A 19,431-nucleotide genomic window follows, 5' to 3' on the forward strand; every position below is an offset into this window, starting at 1 on the left:
ATGAAATTTTTTGTGAAATTTTATCATTAAAATACATTTGAATATAAACTAGCACACCATGAATGAAATAGAAGCTTTAACATTAATAGTTCACACAAATTCAAATAATTGAATAACACAACTGTCTTCAATATTAATCCAGCTAATATACATTAGACATAATTGAATAACGATGAATTGTCTTACCATAGTGAGCAACAAATTAAATTCTCTTACCATCCATCATTTATCATAAAATCTTGGCGAGTGGATTTGCTAACCTGTAAGCCATTATTCTCTTAATCTCCAAACTATCCTTGACACGATCATTTACCAACTCAGCTCTTCACTGATTTTTCCCATCTCTCTCACTATATAAAGTCCTCATTGGCTACCATTCAAGCAACTAATTCTCTTCTTCTCCCCTTATTAGAAATATATAATTCAAGAAAAAAAGAGACTCACCATTTACGAAGTAATAACCATGACAAGAAAGAAAGTGACGCTTGAATGGATAGCGAATGACAATGCCAGAAGACTTAGCCTCAAGAAAAGGAGGTTAGGATTATTGAAGAAAATGAGTGAGCTATCCACTCTGTGCGGTGTCAATGCTTGTGCCATCATCTATAGCCCAGACGAGATCGAGCCAACGGTGTGGCCGTCACATGACGTTGTACAACAACAACAACTTGCACAGTTCCAAAGCTTGTCCGAGTTAAAGCGACTCAAGAAAATGATGAACCAAGAAACCTATATCCAAGAGCAGGTTAAAAAGGCTAGAGAACAATTGATGAAGTGCGAAAAGAGGAACAAGGAAATGGAGATGGCCCAACTCATGTATCAAATCAATCAAGGCAAGGGGCTTGATGAACTTAACCTTAATGAACTGAATGGGTTGTCTTTGTTTGTGGAAGAGAAGATAAAGGAGATTAGCAAACGGATTGAGTTTTTCCAACAAGCTCCTTTTGCTCCTACAAGCGCCCTTCCTGATCCACATCTTCCTCTTCCTCCCCAATGCCTTACAGTAAAAGAAATGGCTCAAACTGGCAGTGGTGGAGACTGGGGCACTCCTACAGAGCCTTTGCTATGGAACCAATGTTTCATCAATATGATGAACAAAAATGAACCCAAACTTGCTAACAATATAGCATAAGGAGTGATATGGGCTTACCATATCACCCACTAGCCAAGAGTGCTACCGATGATTTGGGGCTACCAATACACTCATTGGCAAGCAACTTTAATGTTGCAGTTGACATGGGGCTACCTCCTACAGATTTTATACCCCATGGTTCAGGTGACCCAGGGCTTTGTCATGGGAGTCTAGTCGGAGGTAGGAATTTTGGCCCATTTAGGAGTGATACAGGGTTGGGACTGCACCCTTTAGGTGGACACTTAGGAAGCAACTCCATTGGGAGTGAGATAGGGCTGCCACATCTTTGGCATTCCGGTGGCAGCAGTAGTGGCGTTGGCAAGGTTATCGAATAGCCATTTAATTAGAAAATCTTGCCAAACTATTTCTCTCCTGGAATTTAATTTGCTTCGTTGTTTAGTTGCATCGTGTATCCATAGGAAGTCATATTCATGAATTTATGAGTATGACCAAATTTAATTTCCTTTGTTGTCCAATTGTTATTTTGTTCTTTAGTTTCAAGTAAATTATGATGTAATAAACATAATGGTTTTATGATTCAAGAAACATAACCTTCTTGCTTTCTTTTTGTTTTATGAAGCGTATAAAGTATTAAGAAAATAATTGAAATAACTTAATGTAATATATATATATATATATATATATATATATATAATATTGAAAATTGAATTGAATTTTGGACATAGATGAACACTCCAGTAGTTGGTGAATGTATCCTTATTGAAAATGTTGAATTCAAATTCAATCATTCCTTATATAAAAAAATGAAAATCTAAACATAGATATGGATCTATATATATAAAGGATTAAATCAATCCCATTATGAGTTTTCCGTTGAAATCTAAAGATATGAAAAAAATTGTTCTTTTAGAGCAATAATGCACAACTAATTGCTTATCTTAAATGTAAGCAGCAAAAAGGGTAATTTTTTATTTTGACAACTAACCATTTGACTGAATGATAAGTGCATTCATCTACTATTCAAATATTTAATTTGAATCTTTCCTTCGCAAAAGAAAATGCAATTTTGAAAGTTTAGTCTTAAAAAAAGGCTTCTGTTTTAATAAAAATATGACTCTTTTAATGCTGTTAATACATTGCATTTTAGTTTGGGAAAAGCCAAAATATTAATTAAAGGAAAGGCTAAGGATCGCTCATGCAAATTGTACATTCTAAGAACTAAGAATTTTTTTGCCAATCAACTAATTATTTAATTCATCATATCCTAGACAAACCCACAAGTATCACATAATCAGGTTGATGAAATTTTGAAACTTTCGCTCAAATTTTAAGCTCTTGAGTGGCCTTTGTTCAAGTGGTCTAGGTTACAAGAGTGTTAGAAAGATGGTTTGAATATATTTGAGAAAACTGGTCAATTGATTAATATACCTTCTTCTCTTGGAGTTAGGTGAACAGATGAGATCTTTTATCAAGTTTGGCTAGTAATTACAATACATTTGAATATAAACTAGCATGCTTGTCTAACCTATGAACATGGTAATATTTCAGCACTCTAAAACATGTGCATCATAATGTTCATTTGGGATAATACACCTTTGTCTTGAAACAATGATTGATTAGGTAATATAATTTTTTGTTATGAATTGGGTGGACAGATAAAATCTGCTGTCAAATCTGACATTAGATTATAGCCAAATGAGAACTACCATGTACATGTCTCTTTCACACGTGATAATTTTCTGTCGTCACGATCATCCAAGATAATACGATATTCTCTTAATCAGAAGATTGATCCACTAATTGATTAATATATTGTTTTATACTTTTTAATATGAATAATTAAGGTGAATAGATGAAATTTTTTGTGAAATTTTTTCATTAAAATACATTTGAATATGAATTAGAAATAGAAGTTTTAAGGTTAATAGTACACACAAATTCAAATAATTTAATAGCAAAATTGTTTTCAATATTAGTCCAGATATTATACATTAGACATAATTGTATAACAATGAATTATCTTACCATAGTGAGCAACAAAGGAAAGTCTCTTACCATCCATCATTTGTCATAGAATCTTGACGAGTGGATTTGCTAACCTGTCAGACATTATTCTCTTAATCTCTCCGCTATCCTTGACACGATCATTTACCAACTCTTCTTTTCAATGATTTTTCCCATCTTTCTCATTATATAAAGTCCTTAATGGCTACCATCCAAGCAACCCATTCATTTCTTCTCCCTCTGTTAGAAATATATGGTTGAAGAAAAAGAAAGACTCGCCATTTACGGAGCAATAATCATGACAAGAAAGAAAGTGAACCTTGAATGGATAGCGAATGACAATGCTAGAAGACTGAGCCTCAAGAAAGGGAGGTTAGGATTATTGAAGAAAATGAGTGAGCTGTCCACTCTATGCAGTGTCAATGCTTGTGCCATCATCTATGGCCCAGAAAAAATCAAGCCAATGGTGTGGCCGTCACATGACGTGGTATAACAACAACCTGCACAGTTCCAAAGCTTGTCTGAGTTGGAGTGACTAAAGAAAATGTTGAACCAAGATACTTACCTCAAAGAGCAGGTTAAGAAGTTGAAAGAACAATTAATGAACTACAAAAAGAGGAAATTGAGATGGCCCAACTCATGCATCAAATCAATCAAGGCAAGGGGCTTGATGAACTTAACCTTAGTGAACTGAATGGGTTGTCTTTGTCTATGGATGAAACGATATAAAATATTAGCAAACGAATTGAGTTTTTGCAACAAGCTCCTTTTGCTTCTACAATCGCGCTTCCTGAACCACATATTCCTTTTCCTCCCTAAGGCCTTAAAGTAAATGAAATGGCTTAAACTAGTAATGGCAGAACCGGCAATGGTGGAGACCGGAGCACTCCTGTTGAGCCCTTGCTATGGAACCGATGTTTCATCGATATGATGAACAAAGATGAACACAAACTTGCTACTAATAGTAGTGTAAGAAGTGATATGGCCTTACCATATCACCCATTAGCTGGGAGTGCTACAGATGATCTGGGGCTACCAATACACTCATTAGCTAGCAACTTTAATGTTGCAGTTGACATGGGGCTGCCTCCTAAAGATTTTATACCCCATGGTGCAGGTGACGTGGGGCGTTGTCATGGAAGGCCAGTCGGAGGTAGCAATTTTGGTCCTTTTAGGAGTGATATAGGGCTAGGGCTGCACCATTCAGGTGGACACTTACGAAGCAACTCCAATGAGAGTGAGATAAGGCTGCCACATCTTTGGCATTTCGGAGGCAATAGTAGTGGCGTTGGTAGAGATATCAAATTGCCATTTTATTAGAAAATCTGGCCAAACTATTTCTCTCCTGGAATTTAATTTGCTTCGTTGTTTAGTTGCATCGTGTATCCACAGGAGGTCATATTCATGAATTTATGAGTATGACCAACTTTAGTTTCCTTTGTTGGCCAGTTGTTATTTTGTTGTTTAGTTTCAGTTAAATTATGATGTAATAAACATAATGGTTCTATGATTCAAGAAACATAATCTTCTTGCTTTCTTTTGTTTTATGAAGCATATAAAATATTAAGAAAATAATTGAACTAACTAAGAATATATATATATATATATATATAATATTGAAAATTGAATTGAATTTTGGACATAGATGAACACTCCAGTAGTTGGTGGATGTATCCTTATTCAAAATGTTGAATTCAAATTCTATTGTTCCTTATATAAAAGAAGAAAATCTAAACATAGATTTGGATCTATATATAAAGGGCTAAAATAAATCCCAAGATGAGTTTTTCGTTGAAATCTAAAGTTATGAAAAAAATTGTTCTTTTAATGCATTAATGCACAACTAATTACTTATCTTAAATCTAAGTAGCAAAAAAGGTAATTTTTTATTTTGAAAGCTAACCATCTGACTGAATGATAAGTGCATGCATGTACGATTTAAAAATTTAATTTGAATATTTTCTTTTCAAAAGAAAATGCAGTTTTGAAAGTTTAGCCTTAAAAAAAGACATCTTTTTTAATAAAATATGACTCTTTTAATATTGTTAATGCATTGCATTTTAGTTTGAGAGAAGCCAAAATGTTAATTAAAAGAAAGGCCTAGGATTGCTGATGTGAATTGTACATTCTAAGAACTAAGAATTTTTTTGCCAATCAACCAATTATTTAGTTCATCATTTCCTAGACAAAGATTATCACCCTCAAGTATTACATTATAAGGTTGATGAAATTATGAAACTTTCGCTCGAATTTTATGCTCTTGAGTGGCTTTATTTGAGTGGTCTAGGTTACAAGAGTGTTCGGAAGATGGTTTGAAAATATTCCTTAGGATGGGTTTATTCTAAACAGCAGCCACCAAGTTTTACAAACTCTTTTCACTCTTTTATTTTCTTCTTCTTTTTTTTTTCACATGATCATGGAACTAAGTTATTGTCACGACCCGTTTCTAAGGGTCAATGGCTGGCGCAAGGACTTAGATGGGTATAGCCCACTAAACCCAATCAAGCCTCTTACATTCATACATATACTAAACAATTGTCACGACCCGGTACTCCCTTCGAGCTCGTGACAACCGCCGCGATATCTCAATAGACATTCATTACTCGGAATGTCAACCGAAACCTCGCAAGGCTCTTGCATCAATTTTACATCTCCCCTATGAGCAACGGTTACTAAATATCATGTTTTAAGGGAATATAAACTATTTTTAAATCAAAAACAAACAAAAAGTAATTTCTGCCACACAATGGTATTTTGATAATTTTTACTCGAAAATTTTGAAACCTGGTGAATATACAACATACAATTGAAAAATATACATTTCTTATTTAAAAATAATTTTAGTAATCTAAATCATCCATTTAAAATGAAATTATGACTAATCAAACTAAATAAAAATATTAAATAAAATATTCTATTTTCTTACAAAATAATATTTATAGAATCCTGCATAAACAATTTTTGTAGTGTAAGAGCAAAATAGATTCATATATATAATAGCACACTAAACTAGGTATACAAAAATATTCTACAATGACATGTGAGCCCCAATATAACCGAAAATATACCAGATTGTAGACCTACGATTTCTAAGGATGCAAATCCAAAAGCAACCCTCGACAAAATTAGCTATCTACAGACTGTCCTTAACCTGAAATGCGTAAAAAGAAGGGGTGAGTTTTTATAAACCTAGTGAGTAAGTAAAGTTCATCTATAACATCTAAAGTCGAGTAAATGGAGACAGTTAAATCATCCCATCATAATATAATTCATAACATTCCAAAACTCATTTTAATTCATATAAAACAATTACATTTCATCAAAATAATCAACAAGGCTTATGATTCTCTTAAAAACTTGGCTTGTGCCAAAACTCATAATCGGGGACACCTTGGCCGTGCATCCAACCGAGTCTGCCAAGGATGTTAAAACGACATATACCCATAAAAGATGTTTTTACTTTTAAAATATAGTCATTCCTTGGCATTGGCTGAGTTTCATCCTCACGTGATGGTTCGGCGTGAAGTGAACTCTAAACTTACCTTAGGAGATACCCTCCGCACTTCTCGTACTAAGGTAAAATATAACGGGGTATACTGTGCCCCTCTATTAGGCTGGTCCACGGAAACCCGCCAATTGCAGTAAGCTAATCAAATAACCCACCAAATCAATAAAGATTTAGACATCATGACATGGCTAATATAATATTACCCAGCCTGTCAAGGTAAAACAAAACAGTTTATATAATCCACAAACCACAAATCTAGCCATTCATGCCATCACATTGTCATAAGCCATCAATTCAAACCATATATATATATAGATAACACAAGTATATAGTCTCCACCTACTAAATTTCCAAAATCATCATTGAATTGCAAAACAATTTATAAATCTCATTCATTTAACCATCACTTAACTCATAAAACATAAAAATCTACGGTTTAAGTTCATTACTCTTTAAAATCATAGAAAAGAATATAAACTACTTTAGATAGTTAAGATGAACATTTGATTAATCACAATAACGGGAGTTTGGAGTACTCCTATTCTTGGTCCTCGGGTACGATATCTTTTCCCTTATCAGATGGCTCACCACCTATACATAATACATGACACGTAATTCAATATATTTGTGCCAAACTGTTATAAAACTATTTCAGGCTCTATATGAATGCATGAAATCGAATGAGAATTGTTCGAATAATCACTTAAAGATGGTGTGCTACGTGGGTTCAATTATGATCGGACTGAATTTGTATTTGACCTAACTCGAACTATACACTGTTGAATTAACCAAAACATCCGATTCAACTTCAAATATATTCATTACACTTCCAATATTCCAAATACACCAAAGTACCTCAATGAGCTTGATTATGACTTAATTCATCATAACCGAAATTCATTTCGATTCCGAACTAACTTGTTAATCAGTGTTAACACAGTCCAATAAATCCATCTACATCATTAGGAATCAAATCCATCATCAACATGTCATCTATAAAATTTGGGCAAAGAGGGTTGTTGAAGGACATGTGATTTTCTTGCTTGTTTTTCATGCCAAACATCATCAAACAACTAAAAACACTAAGATATCATGAACTATAGCAAAATCCACCATCAAAACCTCTCTCCCTATGTTCGGCTAGCAAGTATTCCCTCATGGAAACATGTGTTTCCTCCACAAAAAATGAAAAAGAAAGCATGGGAAAGGTAGATCTTAAGCTAAAATTGAAAAATCTTACCTTTGATTGCTTTGTTCTTTGAAATTCAACAAATTTCTCTTAAATTTTCCTCTCTAGGGTTTGCTTCTATTCTTTTCTCTTTGTTCTTTGCTTTGGCCGGCCATGAAGAGTGAAATGGGAGAGTTTATAAAGGAAATTATAAAAATATTAAAGCCTGACATGTGTCACCATGTGATTGGTCCATGGTTAAAACTTAACAATTAAGCATTTTCTCACCACCACATGTAATCTCTTAATTATCCAAAGTATAAAATAATAATAGGTGAAATTCATAGGCTTGACAAGTGTTATGGTGGTGTAAAATTCTAAAAATTCCAATTACGTCCTCGTGGACACCTAAAATGACTGTTTTGCCTTTATGTTCGAAAAAATGTTGGAATTAAAATTTTTCATTTCTGAAATTCAAATCATGTTCAAATTAGTCAAACTTGGTCAAAAATTTCGTCCAACATTCCAATTTTTCCCTCAGGTGGCAAAATGACCATTTTGCCCCTACGTTATGAAAATTCCTAATTTAACTCCAAATTAATCCTTGAACTTCGAATCACCATATTAAGACATTCTAAGGTTCAATAACTCTCAAACACATCCTAAAATCTCTATTCAAACTAGTTCGAGGTTTTAATCGACTTAATTGTACCACTAGGTACGATACTGACTTTTAACGATTCTCTGAGGCATCCCAATATGTAGATATGCTATCAAGTACATGAATGACATGACAAGTTTATAATAGAGTAGGACTTGACAGTATTACCCCCCTTAAAATAAAATTTTGACCTCAAAATTTCATTTACCGGACTTGGAGAAAAGATGCGGATATTGATTTCTCATGTGGTGCTCAACTTCCCATGTCATCTTCTCCATTCGAGCATTCTTCCACAACACCTTAACCATTGGAATGTTCTTATTCCTCAACACTCAATCCTTTTGATCTAGAATACATACTAGTTGCACCTTGAACTTTAAATCTTCTTGCAACTTAATCGGAGGTGTCACGAGGATATGGGAGGGATCAGGTACATACTTCTTCAGCATCGAGACGTGGAAGACATTGTGAATCTGATCCAACTCTAGGGGTAATTCTAGTCTATATGCCATTGGCCCAATCCTTTCAATGACGAGAAAGGGTCCAATGTATCTTGGATTGAGCTTTCCCCACTTTGCAAACCAAATCACACCTTTCATTATCCAACAAGATACCACTATTTATCACAATAATATAATCAAATAAGACTTAATACCTCAAAGTATTCAAATCATTACCTTTCCAAAGAGAGACCTTAAGAAAAACTCTACATCAACTTCAAATTCCAAATCTTTTCTCTGTCTACCACAGTAACTTTTCTGCCTGTCTTGAGCTATCTTTAATCACTCTCGGATAACCTTGATCTTGTCATTAGTCAGATCAATCAGTTCTACATTAAATAGTTTCCTCTCACCCACTTCATCCCAGCAAAGTGAAGTTTGACACTTTCTCCCATACAGAGCCTCGTATGGTGCCATCCCAATACTAGACTGAAAACTATTGTTATATGCGAACTCCACCAACAACAAGTGCCTATCCCAACTCCTCGTAAAGTCAATGACACAAGCCCGTAGTATATCCTCCAAAGTCTAAATGGTCTTTTTAGATTGACCATCTGTTTGTGGATGAAAGACAGTGCTAAACCTCAAATTAATTCTGAGAGCTTCTTGAAATTTTTGCCAGAATCAAGAAATGAACCAGGGGTCACGATAGAAACTAGGACTCAATGAAATCTCACTATCTCATCTATATAAAGCTTAGCTAGCTTTTCAATGGAATATGTGCTATGGATAGCCAAGAAATGGGCAAACTTAGTCAATTTATCCACAATCACCCAAATAGTATCCTTCCCACTCTGCGTCTACGGTAAACCCAATGCAAAGTCCATAGTCACGTGCTCCTACTTCCATTCAGGGATAGGTAGAGGCTGAAGAGTACTCAATGGTTTTTTATGTTCTACCTTAATTTGCTGGCATGTGAGACATTTCGCTACAAACTCTACTATGTCTCATTTCATACCCGACCACTAGTAACTTTCTTTGATAGTTCTGCACATTTTGGTGCTTCCGAGATGTAAAGCATAGGCGGAAGAATGAGCTTCCTCCAAAATAGCCGTCTCAACTGATTGTCCTTAGGGACACAAACTCGGTAGCCAAGCATTAAAAAACCATCATCACCAAGTTTGAACTCATTAGTTTCTCCATTTCGTAACTTTTGAACTTCCCGTTTCAACTCATCATCAGACTTCCGCAATTCCTTGATTTGATTCAACAATGAGGGTCTCACAACAAAGCTAGCAAGTAGGATTCCATCCTCGCCATTACTCAATTGGATCCCTAGAGATTTCATCTCAAGTAGTATTGAAAAATAAGAATTCTGAAGTGATGCTAATGAAGATGAGGATTTATGACTCAAGGAATCTACTACAACGTTTGCCTTCCCTAGATGATAATCAATCACTAAGTCGTAATCCTTAATCAACTCTAACCATTGTCTCTATCTTAGGTTGAGTTCTTCCTGGGTGAGCAAGTATTTCAAACTTTTGTGGTCAGTAAAAATCTGACAACGCTCACCGTATAAGTAATGCCTCTAGATTTTCAATGCAAAGACTACTGTTGCCAACTCCAAATCGTGGGTAGGGTAATTCGTCTCATGCTTTTTCAGCTGCCGTGAAGCATAAGCTACTACTTTCTCATCTTGCATTAACACGCACCCTAATCCCAATTTAGAGGCATCACTGTACACCACAAATTCTTTCCCACTAACAGGAAATGTCAAAACGGGAGTTGAGGTCAACCGGTTCTTCAGCTCCTGATATCGACTCTCATAGACATCATCCCACTCAAATTTGACTCCTTTACGAGTCAAACTAGTTAGAGGAACAACTATCAATGAGAACTTTTGAACGAACCTGTTATAGTAACCGGCTAAACCAAGGAAACTTCGAATCTCTGTCACCGTTTCGGTTGCTCCCACTATAAGATTGCCTCAATCTTCTTGGGATTGACATAAATTCCAGCTTCAGACATAACATGTCCCAAGAAAACCACTTCCTTCAACCATAACTCACATTTAGAAAACTTGGCATAAAGTTGTCTCTCGCACAAGGTTTGGGGCACAATGCGCAAATGAGTAGCATGTTCATCATCATCCTTCGAATACACTAGAATGTCATCTATGAATACTATCATGAACTTATCCAAGTACAGGTGGAACACCCTATTCATGAGGTCCATAAAAGTTGTCGGGGTATTTGTCAAACCAAAAGGCATAACCAGAAACTCATAATGTCTATAACGAGTCCTGAAAGCAGTCTTGGGTACATCCTGCTCATTGATCTTCAACTGATGATACCCTAACCTCAGATCAATCTTAGAAAACACCATAGCACCCTGTAGTTGATCAAAAAGATCATCAATTCGTGGTAAAGGTTATTTATTCTTGATGGTCACTTAGTTTAGCTGACGGTAGTCGATACATAATCGAAGAGTGCTATCATTTTTCTTTACAAACAGGATTGACGCACCCCAGGGAGAAGTACTAAGGCGAATAAAACCCTTACCTACTAATTCTTGCAGTTGGACTTTCAACTCCTTTAACTCCACCGGAGCCATCCGGTACGGAGGAATGGAAATAGGTGCGGTACCCGAAAGTAAATCAATAGAGAACTTCAGCTCTCGATCAAGAAGTAGTCCCAGTAACTCATCCGAAAACACATAAGAGAACTCATTTACTATTGGGACATCCTCTAACTTAGGTTCCCCCTTTGAGGTATCAATCACATATGCTAGATAAGCTGGATACCCTTTCTGTACTAGTTTCAAAGCTTTGATAGCCAAGATTACACAAGATGGTAATACTCGACGTTCTCCTGCAAATACAACCTCTACTCCCTTAGAATTTTGAAGTACAACTTTCTTCCTGAAACAATCCACTTTTGCCCGATGTGTAGTCAACTAGTCCATACTCAATATCAAATCAAAATCTTGGATTTCTAGGGGACTTAAGTCAGCTTTGAATTCTTCCTTACCAACTCTTATCTCACAGTCTCTATAACAGGTGTTTCTAATCAACTGTTCTCCTAGAAAGGTATGAACTACAATTTCCTCTTCTAAAGGTGACAGGTTTCTATCAGAAAAAGATGCAAATGTCGTGCTCACATAAGATCTATCTGAACTAGAATCAATTAAGACATAAACATCTTTATCAAATAAAACATAGTACCTATCACTACACAAGGTAGGACTCGTGCCTCTTCCTCTGTCGTAGCAAAAACTCTCGTCGGAGTATGAGTTTGTGGTCTAGAGGGTGGATGCGTCGGGGTATTACTCCCCACATCGGACCACATCGCTACACCCTATCTCGGTTGTGACCTAGAAGAATCTCTTCTCTGAATATCTGTGCGAGCTTGGGGAGATAAAGCAACTGCAGTAGCTCGTCCTAACTGCGAGCAAGCACTCCTTATGTGGCCTTACTGACCACACTGAAAACACCGTACGGGCTCCTTACACTACTCTGTATGAAATCTCTCACAATTTCGACATCTATCAAAACTCCCAAAACTCTTCCCAGGAGCACTTGTCTCTGATTTACTGAATCTAGGAGACTTTTGTTGTGATTGTTGAGATGGGGGTCGAGTAGTTGCTACTGAAGTAGTGGTAGCGCTCCCTAAAACAGATAAATCCTTCCTCTTTTTCGGTGGCTGACTGGATGATGTATTCGGAATCCTCATCTTAGCTAACTCAGCCCGAATCCTCCTATTCTCAATCGTGAGCTTCTCAGCCCATAGAGCCATTTGCACAACCTCTTTATACGACTCCTTAAACATTACTGTCATACGGTCTCTAATTTCATTTCGGAGCCCTTCCTCAAAGTAATTAGCATGATCCTACTCAGTCTTCACCAGATCGAGCACATAAGACATTAGCACGTTAAAATGAGCCTCATACTCCTCTATTGTCAAACTCCCTTGTTTCAGACTCAAGAATTCCCTCTTTTATTTCCTTTTGATGAAAATGAGTATAATACTAGCTATCAAACTCTCGTAGAAAATTCAACCAGGTCAGAGGAGTAGTAGAACAAGATTTCACTGAGTTCCTCCAAGTACGGGCCCTATTCTCAAGCAATCTAGTGGCCACCATCAATTTCATATCATCTTCGAGTTTCATATCAGTAAGTATCTTCGATACCTAAATGATCTAGTCCTTAGTTGTGGTTACCTCCAGATCACCCGTAAAAGAAATGCAATCGAATTGCCTAGCCTCCTTAAGTTTCTTAGGAATGGAAACATCAGGTACTTGTGGTGGAACAGGAGGTGGGGGTGGTGATGGCACTGAAGGTCCGGTTGGAAGAACGACAAGAGGAGCTTGACCAGCCTGAGCCTGGCCAATAATAGTAGTGAGAAAAGCTGCCAATGCCTGAATTGCCTCAGAAGGCATGGCAGGAATACTAATAATACTTGTAGGTGGTGGATGAGGTGGAGGATGTGGAGGAGTCTTAGTCTGTTCAGCAGCAGGTGCTGCCCGAAAAGTAGACGCAGCTGATTCCCCATCTACAGGATCTAGCTGACGATGTTGAGAACGACCTCTTCCCTTCCCGACTGATCTAAAGAGAGGTGAGCGTCCACGTCGAGGAGGCATAATGATCTATAAGAAGAGACAAAATGAATTTAGACAACTTTAGGTTCTATATGCAATTGTATGCATTCAACACAATCTAATCTAACTTGGGGCCACATTGACACTGTAGTTTTTGAAATACCTTTAAAACCAAAAGCTCTTATACCAATTGAATTGTCACAACCTGGTACTCCCTTCGAGCCCGTAACAACCGTCGCGATGTCTCGATAGACATTCATTACCCGAAATATCAATCGAAACCTTGCAAGGCTCTTGCATCAATTTTACGTCTCCCTTGTGAGCAACAGTAACTAAATATCATCTTTTAAGGGAATATAAACTATTTTTAAATCAAAAACAAACAAAAAGTAAAATCTGCCACACAGGGGTATTTTGGTCATTTTTACCCAAAAATTTTGACACTTGGTGAATATACAGCATATGATCGAAAAATATACATTTCTTATCTAAAAATAATTTTAGTAATCTAAATCATCCATTTAAAATGAAATTATGAATAATCAAACTAAATAAAACTATTAAATAAAATATTCCAATTTCTTATAAAACAATATTTATAGAATCCTACATAAACAATTTTTGTAGTGTAAGAGCAAAATAAATTCATATATATAATAGCACACTAAACCAGGTATACAAAAATATTCTACAATGACATGTGGGTCTCAATATAACTGACAATATACAAAAATGTAGACCTTCGATTTCTAAGGATGAAAATCCAAAAGCAACCCTCGACAAAATCGGTTGTCTACAGACTGTCTTGAACCTGAAATGGGTAAAAAGAAAGGGTAAGTTTTTATAAACCCAGTGAGTAAGCAAAGTTCATCTATAACATCTAAAGCCGAGTAAATGGAGACAGTTAAATTATCCCATCATAATATAATTCATAACATTCCAAAACTCATTTCAATTCATATAAAACAATTACATTTCATCAAAATAATTAACAAGGCTTATGATTCTCTTAAAAACTTGGCTTATGCCAAAACTCATACTTGGGGACACCTTGGCCCCAGCATCCAACCGAGTCCGCCAAGGATGTTAAAACGACATATACCCATAAAACATGTTTTTACTTTTAAAATATAGTCATTCCTTGGCGTTGGTTGAGTTTCATCCTCACGTGGTGGTTCAGCGTGAATTGAACTTTAAACTTACCTTAGGAGATACCCTCCGCGCCTCTCGTACTAAGGTAAAATATAACGGGGTTTACCGTACCCCTTTGTTAGGCTAATCCACGGAAACCCGCCCACTGCAGTAAGCTAATCAAATAACCCACCAAATGAATAAAGATTTTGACAGCATGACATGGCTAATATAATATTACCCAGCTTGTCAAGGTAAAACAAAACAGTTTATATAATCCACAAACCACAAATCCAGCCATTCATGCCATAACATTGTCATAAGCCATCAATTCAAACCATATATATATATAGATAACACAAGTATATAGTCTCCACTTACTAAATTTCCAAAATCATCATTGAATTGCAAAACAATTTATAAATCTCATTCATTTAACCAACACTTAACTTATAAAACATAAAAATCTACGGTTTAAGTTCATTATTCTTTAAAATCATAAAAACGAANTCTACGATTTAAGTTCATTATTCTTTAAAATCATAGAAACGAATATAAACTACTTTAGATAGTTAAGATGAACATTTGATTACTCACAATAATGGGAGTTTGGAGTACTCTTTTTCTTGGTCCTCGGGTACGATATCTTTACCGTTATCAGAGGGCTCACCACCTATACATAACATACGACACGTAATTCAATATATTTGTGCCAAATTGTTATAAAACTATTTCAGGCTCTATATGAATGCATGAAATTTAATGAGAATTGTTTAAATAATCACGTAAAGACGGTGTTCTACGTGGGTTCAATTATGATCGGACTGAATTTGTATTCGACCTAACTCGAACTATACACTGTTGAATTAACCAAAACATCCGGTTCAACTTCAAATATATTCATTACACTTTCAATATTCCAAATACACCAAAGTACCTCAATGAGCTTCATTATGACTTAATTCATCATAACTAAAATTCATTCTGATTCCGAACTAACATGTTAATTAGTGTTAACACAGTCCAATAAATCCATCTACATCATTAGGAATCAAATCCATCATCAACATGTCATCTATAAAATTCGGCCAAAGAGGGTTGTTGAAGGGCATGTGATTTTCTTGCTTGTTTTTCATGCCAAACATCATCAAACAAATAAAAACACTAAGATATCATGAAATCTAGCAAAATCCACACCATCAAAAGCTCTCTCCCTACGTTCGGCCAACAAGTATTCTCTAATGGAAACTTGTGTTTCCTCCGCAGAAAATGAAAAAGAAAGCATGGGAAAGGTAGATCTTAAGCTAAAATTGAAAAATCTTACCTTTGATTGCTTTGTTCTTTGAAATTAAACAAATTTCTCTTGAATTTTCCTCTCTAGGGTTTGTTTCTATTATTTTCTCTTTGTTCTTTGCTTTGGCCGGCCATGAAGAGTGAAATGGGAGAGTTTATAAAGGAAATTACAAAAATATTAAAGCTTGACATGTGTCACCATGTGATCGGTCCATGGTTAAAACTTAACAATTAAGCATGTTCTCACCACCACATGTAATCTCTTAGTTATCCAAAGTATAAAATAATAATACATAAAATTCATGGGCTTGACAAGTGTTATGGTGGTGTAAAATTTCAAAAATTCCAATTACGTCCTCGTGGACACGTAAAATGACTATTTTGCCCTTATATTTGGAAAAATGTCAAAATTAAAATTTATCATTTCTCAAATTCAAATCATATTCCAATTAGTCAAACTTGGTCAAAAATTTTGTCTAACATTCCAATTTTGCCCTCGGGTGGCAAAATGACCATTTTGGCCCTACGTTATGGAAATTTCTAATTTGACTCTAAATTAATCCTCGAACTCTGAATCACCATATTAAGATATTCTAAGGTTCAATAACTCTCAAATACATCCTAAAATCTCTATTCAAACTAGTTCGAGGTTTTAATCGACTTAATTGCACCACTAGTTGCGATACCGACTTTTAACGATTCTCCGAGGCATCCCAATATGTAGATATGCTATCTAGTACATGAATGACATAACAAGTATATAATAGAGTAGGGCTTGACAACAATCATGAAAAATGTTAAGCATTCATTTCATATATCATGTAAATTATCTATTTCACTATCACATCATTATGAAATGTTGCCTCATAACTTGTGGGAATGCTCACATTCATATATACTAGCATTTCAAAACATAGTTTAGAAATCATTTCTTTAACATGTATTTGCACCTTGGTGCTCAATTAGGCCCATGGCCATGAAAAACATAAGTCATTAAATTATGCGCAGAGCCTTTAAAGGCTACAACTCCATAACATGTTCAACATTCATAACATAAACATAAACAAAAGATCGACTCGTTGGTGGAACATAAGATGACCTTTAGCAATTCGCCACTAGATCACCTACCAAAAAAGGAATTGATCACATCTCTGTGACACGGGTGGGTAATCTACTATCATTGATTTGCAAGAAAAAAAATGAGAAACTAATGTGTGAGTCACAAAGGCTATGTGAGTGAATAGGGGAAGGGGACAAGCCTTTAAATAATAATGCTTGTATGGTCTTTTAGCCTTATAACTTTTAATACGCTATTCTTACACAACATGGTACGTTAAGACACGAGCATCTTGTTTGTCTTGCTCATTATTTTTTTTCATGCTATTTCATTTTAATTCGATCTTATTCATGGTTTATTTGATTCTTAACGGATTGTTTTCTTTTGTCATTCCTTTAAAAGGTCAACAAAGAATAAAAAAGCTATAAATATGAAACAACACAACTCTTAAATTAATAGTTGCACAAAGAAGTCAACTTTATTAGTAGCTTGACATATCGATGTGGTTGAGCTAAGCTTAAAAGAAAGGGTTAATTTTTGAGCTTTGAACTTTACCTTTTTCAATCTTTCGCTGTATGAGCAGCTGCTTCTAGATTAATATATTTATTTTCAATTAATCTAGGTTAGTCGTAATTCAAAATTATAATTATTGAGTAATGAATAATCAATCAAAATAATTCATTTTTGTTTATCATTAGATTATGATTTGATGTTTTTAATTATATATGTTGAATGCTCTTATTATGTAGCATGATAATTTTTTTCCATCTGTATATTTTGAGTTATTTTTATATTTATATATAATATTTTTCAAATTAAAAATAATTCATTTGATGTCTTGCATAATTAACGAGCATCGATACTTTTATGGTTTCATGAGAGAACTTTTGTTGAAAATGGAGTAACAGTTTTCAGATGAGTGATGGTGGAAAGTATTTCTTGCAAGATAATCCAAATATATTAAAATGTTATACACAAAAAATATTTCCTTTCAACAAGTTATTTTTCAGTTAACAAATGGAGTCTTGAAATAGCAATTGTCTCTTTTTTGAATTAGAATAACTTTTCACCACTGTAAAATATGGCATAAAATAATATTCATCATGGATAATGTATAGGCACTTATTTTAGAAGACTAATCGATTGATTAATGTACCTTTTCCTCTTGGAGTTAGGTGAATAGATGAGATCTTTTCTCAAGTTTGACTAGTAATTGCAATATATTTGAATCAAAACTAGCATGCTTATTTAACCTATGTACATGGTAATATTTCGCCACTATAAAATATGTGCTTACTTAACCTATGTACATGGTAAATGAAATGCCCCATACTTTGATATGGTGATAAATAAAGTTGGTCGGATGCGAATTGAGGCATAACAAAGTACTTTGGGAACCAAAGAGACAAGATAAAATTTTTAGAATAAAATAATATTTTATTAATGAAATACTATTAAAATATTAATATTTAACCGTATGTCAAAATCAGTCATGAAGAAAGATCATAATGGTTGATCCAAGTAAGGGAAAAGATGTCAAGTTTGACTTTATAAAAATACTTGTCATGACATACATGTGATGGATAGCATGTTTGCATGCTAGGAGAGTCTCGAAAAATTTACAAAAAGTCGGTATTGTACCTAAAGGTACAACAAAGTTGATTTAAACCTCGAACTAGATCAAATAAAGAATTTAAGATGAAATTAAAAATATTAAAGTCCCAGAATGGTTTAATCTAGTGATTTGGAGTTTGAGGATCAATTTGGAGTCAAACCGAAATTTTCACTATCTAGGGGTAAAATGGTAATTTTGCCACTTGAGGATAAAATTGGATTATTGGAAGAAGTTTTTGATCAAGATTGATCACATTTGACTCATTGGAGTATAATTTGAGGTTGATAAGTGAAAAAAATTATAATCCTGGTATTTTTAGAGCATAGGGGTAAAATGGTAATTTTGCCACCCTAGGGGCAAAACAGTAATTTTCCAGCACCAAGACATTTTTCTAGCACATGGTCTTCCCTTATCCTCATTTTGACCATTGACTAATTGTGTGGTGGAGATAAAAAGGATTAAAATTTTTAAAGTTTTAAAAACGGGCCAATGACATGATGCCACGTGTTATGCCTTTATTAATTTATTATTTTTCCTATTTAAAAGGCTAAAAAACCAGCCCATCTTCCACCCCATGGTCGGCCAAACCAGCAAGAAGAGAGGAAAAAACAAAAACCAAACCCTAGAGAGAGAAAATGAAAGAAAAAGTGTGAATTTCCAAGGAAATTAACTGAAAAAGGTAAGATTTTTTCTATTAAGCTTGAGTTTTCTTATTCCCAAGCATTTCTCCTTATTTTCCATGATTAAATTGCATGTTTTCATGGCTGGTCATATGGGTCTAGAGAGAGAAAATTGTTGGATTGATTTGATTTTGATATATGTTGGTGTTTAGTGTTAGTTTAGCATGTTAATAAACAAAATATGT

General features: G+C 34.9%; 1 protein-coding gene across 1 annotated transcript; it reads left to right on the plus strand.

Annotated features, from left to right (window-relative positions):
- LOC18609070 (agamous-like MADS-box protein AGL80) lies at window positions 464–1,467 on the plus strand. The gene is made up of 2 exons (XM_018114923.1): window positions 464–1,076; window positions 1,232–1,467. The coding sequence occupies exons 1-2, from the start codon at window positions 464–466 to the stop codon at window positions 1,465–1,467; spliced, it is 849 nt and encodes a 282-aa protein (XP_017970412.1).

The sequence above is a fragment of the Theobroma cacao genome, chromosome 2, assembly GCF_000208745.1.
Source record: "Theobroma cacao cultivar B97-61/B2 chromosome 2, Criollo_cocoa_genome_V2, whole genome shotgun sequence".
NCBI classification, from domain to species: Eukaryota; Viridiplantae; Streptophyta; class Magnoliopsida; order Malvales; family Malvaceae; genus Theobroma; species Theobroma cacao.

Bases quoted from the DNA above. Each gene is read 5' to 3' on its own strand.
- LOC18609070 (XM_018114923.1), top strand. From the start codon at position 464: ATGACAAGAAAGAAAGTGACGCTTGAATGGATAGCGAATGACAATGCC. The intron at 1,077-1,231 runs GTTTCATCAATA...TTAATGTTGCAG, and splicing joins GCCTTTGCTATGGAACCAAT to TTGACATGGGGCTACCTCCT.